This window comes from Bombus huntii, chromosome 6 (genome assembly GCF_024542735.1).
Source record: "Bombus huntii isolate Logan2020A chromosome 6, iyBomHunt1.1, whole genome shotgun sequence".
In the NCBI taxonomy this organism is placed as follows: domain Eukaryota; kingdom Metazoa; phylum Arthropoda; class Insecta; order Hymenoptera; family Apidae; genus Bombus; species Bombus huntii.
The window spans coordinates 15,938,417-15,951,194 of NC_066243.1; the positions used below are offsets into that span (position 1 = coordinate 15,938,417).

Sequence of the window (12,778 nt, forward strand, 5' to 3'; positions counted from 1 at the left end):
TTAAAATTCATCGTTATTTATTCGACAAAATGTCGTATATATATGCGTTAATAGAGCGACACGAATGGCATTAGCATAAAATAAAATAATTAAACGGATACAACAGTTCGGTTAAACATAGTAAATATGCATCGTTTTGTATTATAAATTGCACACGTAAAACTTTGCAATTCCAACGTGTTCCACTAACAGTTAACTATAGAATGCTCATATTTAATACATTCTTCTGCACCTTCACGCTCGATAGGCGTTACACTTGACACCAAAGAACAACGTAGTGTCGTGCACAGGTGCAAATCTATAAAAGCGTCGTTCCGTTATACGAGAATCGCACGTTTCGTTATACGCTTAAATCCAGTACATCGATGGGAAATTTAATTTTTCACGGAATCCAATGTCAGAGAAAGTCTAGATGAATTTTATAACGGAATTTATGCAACGTTTCAATTTCGATTGCTCTGGTCGAGTAAAATATTTTCTAACGTCAGACTAGTCGAAAATTTAAATCTCTCACCTGCGTTTAGGACAAAGCGTACAATTTTACTAGAAAAATTGCTTCAGTTTCAAACTTTTATTCCGTAGAAATCTTTTTATTATAAAATCGACCCTGTGGACTCGACGTGGAATCTGTTGGAAAGCGATATTTGGAGACTGATGGTTGAAGAGATTGAAATTTGTCAACTCGATTTTATGTTTCGTTTGAAACGAACAATTTCAACAAGGTCAACCTGTCAAAGAACCCGAGAAGAACGACACCCGAAGAATAAAATTGTGAAAACGCAAGCGAAGCAATGGTTTTACGTGTAACGATGTAACACGTTGTTTCGTAACGCGTACAATTAACTTATCCGATCGTAGTTTATTTCTTACAGAAAATGAATTGCGCGAAAGACGATATCTTGTCGAATGATGCGTAAAGCGTGTCTTAATAATTTCAGCGTTGCGTAATAATTTAAAAATGTTTTGAAGATATCACGCTATTGTTAGCATCGCACACTTTTCCCCGAGTTGAACATATTTCTGTTTTCATCGTTTACTTTTACGATCATGCACACCACTGTCGAGCAGACTTTCTTGTACATCGTGTGACCATTAACTAAGCAAAAATATCTAATTTCACAATATCTCGTTGTTGTATGGAAGACGAAACAGCCGGAGGACAGTTTCAGTCGATTTTGACGCAGCATAAGAAAATACAGAGAAAGAATAATTTTTCTTCGTTCGTAAATCAGGTCGCAAAATTTCCAAGCGAAACGATCGGTAATTTTAACGTTCGATAAAATCGTTCGATGTAATTGACGATCGCCCTTATGCCACGTGCCTCTTCGCAAACCGAAAATAATGTCGTCAACAGAATCCGAAGTACATCGACCAACTCCACTTCTTTCACGAGGCAAAATCAAAATGTCAGAAAATCGTATTCGCCAACTAACGTGAAAATCTTTTTGTCTTCGTGCGACACGGATGTCACGCTAATATAATATTATCCGTTGTACCGATCCTCGTTTGCGTGAAATTTTGCGAAACTTTACAACGCAAGAGAATCTGCATGTTTGTCCCGTTACGTTTCCAAAGTTGTACCATATTATCGTAAAAAAACGGTACGTAGCAAAGTCGTAAAAAAGCGTGCACAGTGGCTACAGAGAGTATCGGCAGGTCGTTGCATTTATTCTGTCGTTTATTCCGTTTCAGCGCTCCCCTGGTGTTTTGTAAAAATGCAGGTGGAGGAACGAAGACGATAGAAGAGACGAGACGCGAACAATGTTGAAATGAAACTGTAATATCATTTACACGCTAATTAATTAGTATGGCTAATCAGTATGCTTTCGCGTAACTAGGAAAATTTGCAGGTTTTCAGATTCGTGAGGATTAAACCGATTGGAAAAAGAAGCGTAGAAGACGATGGAAAAGCGCTCGGTTGGAAAATGAGGATACGCGTCCGAGGAGAAGGCGGCTGATACTTTCCATAGTCTTCGTACGCCGGAGTGAACTTTAGGAAAGAGGAGAATGCGAGGAAAATGAGATCGAACGATATATCGTAGGTTCGTATGGATAACGAGAGAAAATAGCGAGAAACAAGTGCGAGAAAATGGAAGGAGAAATAGAAGAAAGAGAAGAAATAGGCGATAGAAGAGATAGACATCTGTTTAACCAAAGAACTCTGATCAGCTACCACTCTCGCACAGGTAGCGCGAAAATCGGTTGTACGTGGTGACGCAGGAGTGGGCGTTTTGCCGGTGTCGCCGTCGTTCGACGACGAAGCTCGAAACCGTCAGTTCACGCGAACACTCGAAGATCAACGGCACAGGACGAGGAAGCCGGTCGACCTCTCGTACTCTTCTCGATCGGCCAGTCGACATTGTATCCACTAGCTCGGCCATTACAAGGTGTGCGAATAAGCTCGAGAAGCTCTCGTCGTCGTCGTCGTGTCGAACAGTGATAATACTTAAATCCACGAAGGATTCGTCGAAAAGGAAAGGAACCTGAAAGGATTACTTTTAAAGGACGCTATTTAAATCAAAAGTATCGTACTGAAAGGAGAAGAATGTTTCTAAAAAAAAAAAAAAAAAAATACTTATAACGTTGGAAAGAAGACGTAGTTAGATGGTTCGTTCGATGATAACGAAGCAATCTTGCGATCGTTAGATTGGAAAATACATAGAAATTCGCGATATTCGTTCGACGCTCGAAGTAGATAGACGAGGATTTTTCGAAGATTTTCAAAGGAATGCGTCTGAAGCCTCTCGCGCATGATTTTGCCGCTCGTGTCTTTCGTCGAGGCGTTAAGGTTACCTGGTACTCGTCGCTTTTGGGTCTACTTTCGTTTTTAACGACCGGACGAAAGCTTCACGAAACGCTGCGTGCTCCGACCGGACACAAGGTTTCCACAACTTCATCGAATAACCGGGTTTTTAGAATTTTTATCGGTCTTTGAGATCGCGTTTCTTCGACATTCGATAAAAATACATTAACTTCTCTCTTTTTCTTTTTTTTTTTTTGTTGGTATTTTATTTATATTCTTCTTTCTATCGATCGAAATCCACGCGTTTCTTTATCACTTTTTTCTCTTCTTTTTCTATAGTTCGATCTCTACGAAACGAAGATCATTTTGCCATTTACTTATTTATTGTTTCCTATGGTTATTCGACAAAGATGATCGATCCACGCGTCGAGAAACGCTAGATCTCTTCTCCTTCGTCGCTTTTACTCACTTTCCCGCGTTCTGACGAACATCAGGTTCTCGTTTCTTCGTCGCCTTTGTCGCATTTATCGCTTAATTGTCTTCCTTCGTTTCCTTCGTCATTTTCTGTTCTTCATCTTCATTTTCACCAGCGCCGATCGAAGAACAAGTGTTTTCGCTTCTGCCGTGGTATAGCAACTATATATAAACTATTCATGCTCGAGTTCGCAAAGTTTCTCAGTTTATATTTATGGTATATCGAAGGTTCGAACGGAAACTTATTACTCGCTTACGCGTCATAGTTATTGTTTCGCTGTATTTTGTGTTTCCGCTATTGACGTTAATCCACGTACATCGGCCGACTTATCGCCATAGGGTTTCATCGACAAACTCGACTTATATGGCTAACCGTGATTGTTGCAGCGTGTTACTATGATAAAGCCGAAGAAACTGGGAATCATCGGTGGCTCTCTGTTCGCCTTTGGAGTTGTGTTCTGTGCGATCGTTTTCCCACCCTTCTTGAAGTGGAAGATCAAAAACGTGAGTAGTGGCCAAGCATCTCTGGCAATCTGCCGATTATTCACGCACCTGTAGGAAGCAAAATTTACAGTCCAAGATTCTTCTAATTTCCTAAGGACGTACTTAAGTTCTCGTAAGCGTTGTAATTATTGGCTTGGCAAGTAAGTGATTGCGGATTTTCTCCATACCGCCTATTGGTAAAATCCGCAATCACTTAGTTGCCAAGCCAATACTTACCAACGAGGTGTATAGTGTAAATACAGTGTATATGCAATATAATGTAAATCATACTAATTACACACCGGTTGCACGCGTATTTTAACACACTTTGGTATTGTTTCACGTTGCCGGATGATCCCTCGTCGCGTACACATTAAATGACGGTTTTCTTCCCTTTTATCTCTGTTGGAAATTACAATCAATGAACGAACGTTATCTATGAAGTACGTGTTCGCACACACCGTTACCATTACACGTCCAGTTTTTACCTGCCATCGCCGTTTCAAGAACAAAGCCGCATCTCACTCGGAATAATTGTCGTTGCCCTTTGTTTCTTTTCGTTAGCCCCGATCCTGTATTTTTTTAACTTTACATAATTTGTCCACGTTGTGCGTGTATCGTTGTTTCCACGTCACAGTTGCCACGGCTCTCGTTACTGTTGTTCCTGCAATTTTTTCCCCCATTAAACGTCAATGTACATACCGATCTGTACAATATCGTTAACGCGTTATACCAGGATATAGCGGTATTTAGACAAATGAGAAATTAAGATTCTCATCTTGAAGCAATAAATTAAGGGATTGTCCTGAATTAGAATGTTCCAAAGCAGCATCTTTTTGCTATCTTTTTTTTTAAAGAGAAAGAAAGAAATCAAGTTATTGAATTTCGAGGTATGGTTTCATATATACTCAACGAATACAAAAAGATTTTTTTTTGAGTAGAAAAAGAAGTTAGAACAGTTTTCCAAGCCTATTTCATGGGCTGCAGTTTTCAATCGGTGGGAAAGATCCACCTCGTGATTCTTGACTGGAACAAAAAACCAAAAGAGGATTAAATTATCATATATTTTTCTTCTCGATGAACTAAAAAAAAAAAAAGGCAGAAAATAGCATGAAATTAAACATTTTGACGGGTTCGAAGAAAAAATGTGCTTTATAAAAAGGACAAATAAACTGTAAGGTGCTGTAACAATTATTTCAATAAACTTTTTCACCAACTTTTTTAGTTCATCGAGAAAAGATTGTAACAGACGCAATAGCCTCGATAGGATAAAGAATTACGATACAATACGATACAATGGAACATAATAATAACGTTAACGATAGACATATTAATATTATACGTTTATCGTATTATCGTATAATGTTACATGTTGCTGTTTGTTACATCGATATACAGAGTGTCCCGGTATTTTTATACGCTACAAATCAGCGGCGATTCTGCATGGAGGAATAAATGGGAAACGATAGAACGAATATTCTCCGTCTGATTTCTCTTCTGTTCCGAGTAACGAGGAGTTTCAGCGAAGCAACGTGGAATAAAGTAGCACACGAACGTCAATGACATGACGGTAGCACGCCAAGAATCGTGATAAAACGTTATGTCCGCGGGTAATAATTGTCTATCCGTCGTTTAATTGGATAACGCGAAACATTATATCGAATGACTAAGTTTCCACTTTGTTCTGTACGCGAACGACGGGTCGCGGATCACTGACGGTGACGCAGGTTGGACATTTTGTGAATTCGAGTTAGTCGTATTTCTCAATTTTTTGAAATATCCCTCGAGCAATTCTACAGAGGTCCCAGGATGTTATACGTACGTGTATGTATATTTATTATGGGGATTTTTCTTCTTTGCAACAGAAGTACATACAACCGGCAAACGAATTTCCTATCGCCTCAAGGAACGAAATTTCAGAGATATTTAGGAAATATGGTAAACGTAACGCGAAGACAGGTATTTTATAAAACGTGTGTTCCGATGTAACGTCTGTGAAGGCTGACTTTAAAGATACTAATCTCCACGACAAAATGAGTCATCCGCAGTTTGTACAAAATATATCGTAACACGTGCATCGTAACACCCGAACAGGAGGCAGAAATACGACGAAGAAAGTTCACACGAACGTGCTACCTCCTATACGACGATGTTTCAAAATCGCAGTCAATTCGGTGTTTCGAAGCTCGTCGAAGAATTTGGCGATGTTCAAAAATTCCAGCGTAGAATAACGCGGATAGCCACTTCGACGAGCAGCTTCCGCAAAGGCAAAGCAAACAGTTGCGGGTTATCGAGACGCGAAAACGGCTACAATTTTTAAAGAAGGTCGGACAGAAGGCGTTGCTCGTACGAACATTTTCTCATCGTATCGCGTGCCTTCTGTCCGCTCGTGAAGCGAGTCTCGCACGTCGCAATACACTCTGTACATCAGTGGTAGTTTACACACACGTGTGCTTACATAGTTTTTCATCGAACGTATAGAAATTGGCAGTATTTCGTTCGTACGTGACATTAATTAACAAAATGATCGACAGCAAGTAACGTTGAAACCTAATACCGAGATGCGCGAGTTATGGTCCACCTTTCCTGTTCCATTGGACTTCAAGATCTACCTTTTCAACGTGACGAATCCTACAGAAATTACAGCAGGCGAGAAGCCAATCCTCGAAGAAGTAGGACCATTTTTCTACGAGTGAGTATGTCGAGGATCGTTTCAGCCACATAGAACTCTGCAATCTATTTCTATCTTCGCGTATTATCTCTTAGCGTGTATTAACGTGGGTCTACGATTTGCTCGAAATTCCAAGTACGTAGCTGTAAGTGGAGGCTCGCGAGTTAATACAAGTAGTCGTATTATTTAATTAACTCGCGAGGCTCGAAATCAACTTGTACAGACAGAATACTTGACCGGTGCGACGAACGAGAATCGTCGTATCTTCGATGTTAGAAACTTAACGAAATTTACAAAGCGAATCTTGGCTATTGGATGCGATTCGGGTCTATAAGAACGTACAGTCGTTGAGAAAAGTTGGACAACGACAATAATGGAATCGGTACTGTTACATTCTCAAGTTTTATTTGTTATATATCGTCCTATGGGTCGCTTGGAAAGATCGTTCCGATTTACGCTCCGATTCGACACACGTTTATCGAATTGTGTATGGCGGGATTCGGTTCAACGTTTTCTCATCTTTCACGCGACGAGTCGAGTATCCCATGCTTCCAGAACTTCTCAGGTTTTTCGGCGAAGAACTTTTCCATACGATGTTTCGCGTCGATCGAATTTCCTTAAAAATCTGAACGAATCTTCCGAGCGACCCATAGGACGACATATAACAAATAAATACAAATCCACAAGCTGACTGTTTACTTATGTTTGTTCCCGACTGTACGTATCGAATTTGCTCACATTGCTAGTTGTCACAAATCGTCGATTAACACTAGAACTAGCACAGTAGTCAAATCGAATGGTTTTACAATTTTATTATAAAATTCCTACTTCGTGTTATATTTTTCCCCGCGATGATGTAATGACTTCCGCAACGATGACTAAAAGAATAATATAATGAATTTTATTTTCTTTTTTATGTATTCAAACTGAAAATAATTTTGTATCGAGGCTACTTGTACCAATACCAGTGAAAATCACTGGTACTCGTCAAAGCGTAAAAGGATCCTGGGATCTGTTTATCGAACCCCAATTAACCAGGTTCCTCGTTTCGTACAACTTGCCACGCGTTTTTCAAATTTTCACCGCGTATCGTTCGATACGATGATATCGGTTATCAGGAAAATTACGGATCGATCGCTAGATCGCTACATGCTAATACTAGAAATACCACAGTAGCCGAAATGACTGGTTCTACAATTTTATAAACGTGTCAACCCTCGTTTAGGGATCCCGGATGGATTAATAATACCAAAAATGTACTACGTAACGTGGAATTCTTTCTGTGAGAAAGTAATAAATCGATAAATATAAAAATATCCTATTATTACGTATTTTTTAAAGACCAGTCATTTTCACTGGTTTTCGTAGAAATAGCTTCGTGTTAACTAGTTCTAGTGTTAATTTAATCAACATTCGCTCGAGTACATTTATCGTCGCGAGTATGGCACGCGTATACGGTCAATTTTATCCGAATACAGCGAATTAGAAAATGTGTCTCTTCTTCAGCGAATATAAACACAAAGTAAATATGGTCGATCGAGAAGAAGACGACAGTTTAGAGTACAACTTGAAAGCAACTTGGTTTTACAATCCGTCGTTGAGCAGCCCATTGACCGGCGAGGAGGAGCTGGTCTTTCCTCATGTTCTTATTCTCAGCATGGTCAAACTTACTCTTGAACAACAACCAGCTGCAATTGGAATTCTCAGTAAGTGTTGATCATATTTTTCTTAACCGTTGAAGATCCAGCGCACGATCCACCATATTGTCAACATACGTAGAGTAGGTCGAGGCGAATCGGATCGTTTTCGGTTTTCATAGTAAGCAAATAACAACGATCATCCTCAGCCTATAACAAATACCACGTTAAAAACGGTTCCATCGAATTATTTATTATAACAAACAAATCAAGCAAACAAATCGAACGCTCGTTCGAATATTCGTATCATCCGTGAGAAATTTGCATACTCTTTAAAAATTGTATTTTATATATTTCTAATTTACTGGCACGATATAATCGCGATAGTTGAGCGTCGTTACGGCGCCAGTGAAACGTCCAAAAGCTTTCGGGTAACACATGTAGCGCGTAAATAAAAAGCGTGAAAACGCGTGGGGATCCGTTTGTTACGGGAAGCGGCGTCTTTAAAATTCCGTCTCGTGCAGTAAATCGAACGTTCGTTCGTTTCGATCCAAAAGTAAAGGTCGGCCTGGCCTTAGCTAGAAATACACGAGAATGAAACGACGCGATGATTTAAAAGCGAAAGAGGGTCGCGAGAAACGTTTTACTTATGGCTAACGATAAGTTACCTACCTTCTCCTTGAACGAACGGATCAATCTATTCGCCTAACGCCTCGTGTACTCCATTCTTTTCGTTTGCTTGTATACTTTTCCGCAGATGTCTTTCGCGCGAAGCTTTCCACACACGCTTCTCCGGCATAGGGTTGCAAAATTGAAGCGTTCGCGAAAAATTGTAGCGAAAGCTACAGGTCCAGGTGCAAGCAGAATATTTTTCTAAGAGAATATATGTTTTTGTATTTCTAATCGTTGCTCGATATATATTTCGATCTCTTACCACAAAATACTCGTGACGAGTATCGTATTAGGTTCCTTTCCTTTTATAAGTTTGTGATATCCAGTTGTAGTTTATTGTATTTAGTATAATATACTAAATATCGCTTGTTCTATTGAATACATAATTCGACATAATTCGATAAAATGATATAAAAGGAAAAACGTTGTGCATCTATCATTTCCTCATAAAACGAAAGAAATTTTCGGACGACCTAGTACAATTGCTGTGAGCGTTGCAATTGCCATGATCGTATTAAACAAGAAACATTAACATACATCGTCCAGGGCGGTCGTAGAAGACACCGTAAGCGTCAAAATTGAAAAATTCCATCACTCGTCGAAGAATGTTCTCCACGTTGCAATGAGAACACCGTGGTGTAGAATCTAAGTGCAATTTCCTTTCCTAAATTAACCGTTGAAAATGACAACGTGAGTTTACGCTCGCCATATGCAGACGCGCTAGTTACAATAAATAGTAACTAGAAAATAGTTCTAGACACAATCGATAGATTTAATCGATAGATTTAAGGTGTTCTTTTATTTTTATCCCTAGTCCATGTAAGAAATTGCGATAAAGGTTTTTCGGCTCAGAAGGGTGTGATAGATTTATCCAAAGAATAAAATAATAGCTATTATGATCCTACCTCTAAATACAGAAATAACAACATTAACTATAAACATCGATAAATAATTGCTCGATCGTTTCCTGACTTTTGTCTACACACTATCTGTCCAACCGAAAGGAACATTGAATTTTCTTCGCAAATAACAGCAAAGAGACGATACGCGCTCCTCTTTCTCACGAACCTAGACTACATTGCATCCGCGTAAGGTTTCTTTTTCTCCTGGAAAATTTGTTTCTTCTCACTTACACGGTGTTTTCTACGAACGCTCTTCGATCTTCTACTAAACATCATTGTACGAATGTTCGTAATTCACATCCGCAGATAAGGCTGTGGACAATATCTTTAAGAAACCAAGTTCTGTATTCGTAAGAGCAAAAGCAAGGGAGATACTGTTCGATGGTGTGCCTCTGGACTGCACGGGGAAGGACTTCGCTTCGAGCGCAATCTGCAACGTTTTGAAAGAAAAGGAAGACGCTTTGTTACCCGATGGGCCCGGACGCTACCTGTTCTCCCTTTTTGGCCCAGTACGTACATATACGTATAACGTGTACGAGGTTGCGGCTTACCCTGTGTATCTCGTTATTACGCGTTCGTCTCTACTCTTAACACTTTATCGACCGATAGTCTATTAATCAAATTTTTGTCGCCGATGCTTACCGACCGATAGCCTATTAATCTGCTTTTTGTCGCCGATGATCTTTCTCATTATTTGAGCAGTAATTTGTTATTTAGTACTAAAGTACCTTGCTCAGTTGCGTCAGTTGCGTTGCTTTGTAAGCTTTCGCAAGTAAGCTGAGAAATTCTGACTCTAGATATGATGTTGTCTCCTGGCTTTCGAACGCTATTGTGGCTATTGTCTGTAGCCTGCAGGATGTTTGGTATCCTGTTACTGTTTCATCAGTCTGTAACACTGTGATCGACCTTTTTTTTTTTTTTTTTTAGAAAAACGGTACAGTTCTTCCTGACCGTATACGAGTGTTACGGGGAGTGAAGTACTGGAAAGACGTCGGAAAAGTGACCGAGGTGAATGGAAAGCCAGAGTTGGACATTTGGACCGAGGACCATTGCAACGAGTTCAATGGCACGGATTCCACCATCTTCGCGCCGTTGCTCACGGAACAGGACGATATCGTGTCGTACTCACCGGATATTTGTAGAAGTTTGTCGGCTCGGTTCGACCACAAGACCAAAGTCGCAGGTGAATTCCTTGAGAAGTAAAAGTAGCTGCAGGTAGACCGCGGATCTTTATTCAAATTCCTACGTTTACGACTATGAATTAAAAGGGTGGAATGTAAGTAAAAAAGAAAGAGTTGTTTCGCGTATTAAATATTGTAACGAGTAACTATAACTCGGATGTCTTCCACGTAGGCATAGATGAAAAACGTACGGTTATTTCATTGCACGCATTAACCTCCAAATTTCTTATAAACGCTAGTCGTAACAAACGTCACGCTGTACTTTTGCACGTTGCTTAACATTCGTAAAAGCTCGCAGTGCAGTTGCAAGGAGACTGCGAATGTTCGTGCAAGTACGTTTCTATGGAAAATTTGTAAAGAAAAAGGGTAAGAGCCGAACAGAAAAATCGTTATGCGTCTTATTTTGAGTATTTCGTGTGCCACGTGTAATACAAGGTGTCTCGACAATTGTAGTGTGATCGACAACGCGGCGAATCCACGTGAGACGAAGCAAGTCGAGTACATAGAGTAAAATCGTGGACACCTGGTTTCGAAGATTTTCGCGTAGATTAGCACAGAAACGGTTCTTTCGATTATTATTACTAAATGGAAAATTCGTTTTACAGGCATCAACACTTACCACTACAAGGCTGATTTGGGTGATATGAGCACAAATCCCGAGGAAAAGTGTTTTTGTCCCGCGCCAGATAATTGTCTAACGAAAAACCTTATGGACTTGACCAAGTGTGTAGGCGTGCCACTTATCGCTTCTCTACCACATTTGCTTGGGTCGGAGGAAAAATATCTGGAAATGGTCGATGGACTTCATCCCGACGAAGCACGTATTTGTAATTCTTACTCTCGTTATCCTCGACGAGCGACAGCGTGGACGTATTTTCGTTTTAAAAATCCTTATCTCTAATTAATTTTGACCTACGCTGATTACCGATATCGCTGAGCGTACAACGTGCCGCCCGGTTTAACTCGAAACGCTGGAATGTCTGGAAAAATACGAATGTTAGGAAAAAATGTGTCGAACAAAAATTGTATTGCGTCGAGGTCGTGTTATACTCTCTGTACGATTTACCGTACTACTCTACGATCTTCAAACGAGTCTTCTTTTGTTATTTATCGAATGAACAGGTTGCACGTAAAAAGCGCTACGAACTTGCGTTTTTCGCGTCTTCCATTATCGAGACAGAAACGATTAAATTTGTTATACACCGGAGTTAGCCGACAATCGATCGTTAAAATACTTCTGCAAGTAGTTTTATAGCTATATAGTTAACTATCTATATGGGCAACTGTTCAGGAAATATCGTGGCTTCTGCGTACATTTTCAGATTCGTCTGAAACTTTGCCGAAGTTCGCGCGATGGTCGACTATCGTTACAGTGTCGATGAAGTTTCAAAATCTTCTTTACAACGCGCGTCAGATATTCTTAACGGATTTTCAGAAGTGTACGAATACTTTCGCGAGCGACTGTATGTAAAGATAAAGAAAAAGAAAATACGTATTACGTTTCTTACACTGTTTCCTTTTGCAGGAAAAGCACGGCATTAACATGGACTTCGAACCAATGACAGCCACTCCTTTAATCGCACGCAAGAGGCTACAGTTCAATATGTTCCTTAACAAGGTTGAAAAATTCAAGTTAATGAAGAACTTCCCAGAGTGCTTATTTCCATTCTTCTGGGTCGAGGAGGGAATAGAGCTCGGCGGTGAGTTTCTGGCGAAGCTGAAGATGGTGTTCAAGATGATAAGCATAATCGGGTGAGTAACTTTCGACGAGAGTTTTAGGAAAGTGCAAAGTAAGTGACAAACCGTTTATAATTCATAGTACGATCATTTATAGTACGAATTATATAGATTAATCAGAGCATCGTTCAACAAGTGTAATATTTTATTAAAAATCAACGAGCACGTTTAAAGATATTTCTGGTAACGTTTTTCAGCGTGATACGTTTGAAAACAATTTGGCCGATGGAGAGGTGACCGAGAAAAATTTATCGTTTCGTGAAATTCCTCAAAAATCG

The 12,778-nt window shown here is 39.8% G+C and overlaps 1 protein-coding gene and 2 long non-coding RNA genes across 5 annotated transcripts in view; 1 reads left to right on the forward strand and 2 right to left on the reverse strand.

Moving 5' to 3' along the window:
* LOC126866670 (uncharacterized) lies at positions 1-3,602 on the reverse strand. Its single transcript, XR_007689998.1, has 2 exons — positions 3,213-3,602; positions 1-2,483 (listed from the first exon to the last, which is right to left on the reverse strand). It is a non-coding gene; the product is annotated as an uncharacterized LOC126866670 (long non-coding RNA).
* LOC126866645 (sensory neuron membrane protein 1) overlaps positions 1,772-12,778 on the forward strand; it is a 13,503-nt gene continuing 2,496 nt past the window's right edge. The window contains exons 1-8 of one of the 3 annotated variants that reach the window (XM_050620495.1): positions 1,772-2,387; positions 3,605-3,721; positions 6,235-6,392; positions 7,878-8,077; positions 9,889-10,091; positions 10,510-10,765; positions 11,369-11,580; positions 12,289-12,515. In XM_050620495.1, the coding sequence (XP_050476452.1) occupies positions 3,614-3,721; positions 6,235-6,392; positions 7,878-8,077; positions 9,889-10,091; positions 10,510-10,765; positions 11,369-11,580; positions 12,289-12,515 (1,364 nt within the window). In that variant the 5' untranslated portion in view covers positions 1,772-2,387; positions 3,605-3,613. Of the gene's footprint in view, positions 2,388-2,476; positions 2,882-3,604; positions 3,722-4,947; positions 5,525-6,234; positions 6,393-7,877; positions 8,078-9,888; positions 10,092-10,509; positions 10,766-11,368; positions 11,581-12,288; positions 12,516-12,778 lie in introns of those variants that run through there. The other 2 variants (XM_050620494.1, XM_050620496.1) reach the window with 2 other exon arrangements.
* LOC126866667 (uncharacterized) lies at positions 3,629-4,890 on the reverse strand. The gene is made up of 3 exons (XR_007689995.1): positions 4,189-4,890; positions 4,003-4,102; positions 3,629-3,769 (listed from the first exon to the last, which is right to left on the reverse strand). It is a non-coding gene; the product is annotated as an uncharacterized LOC126866667 (long non-coding RNA).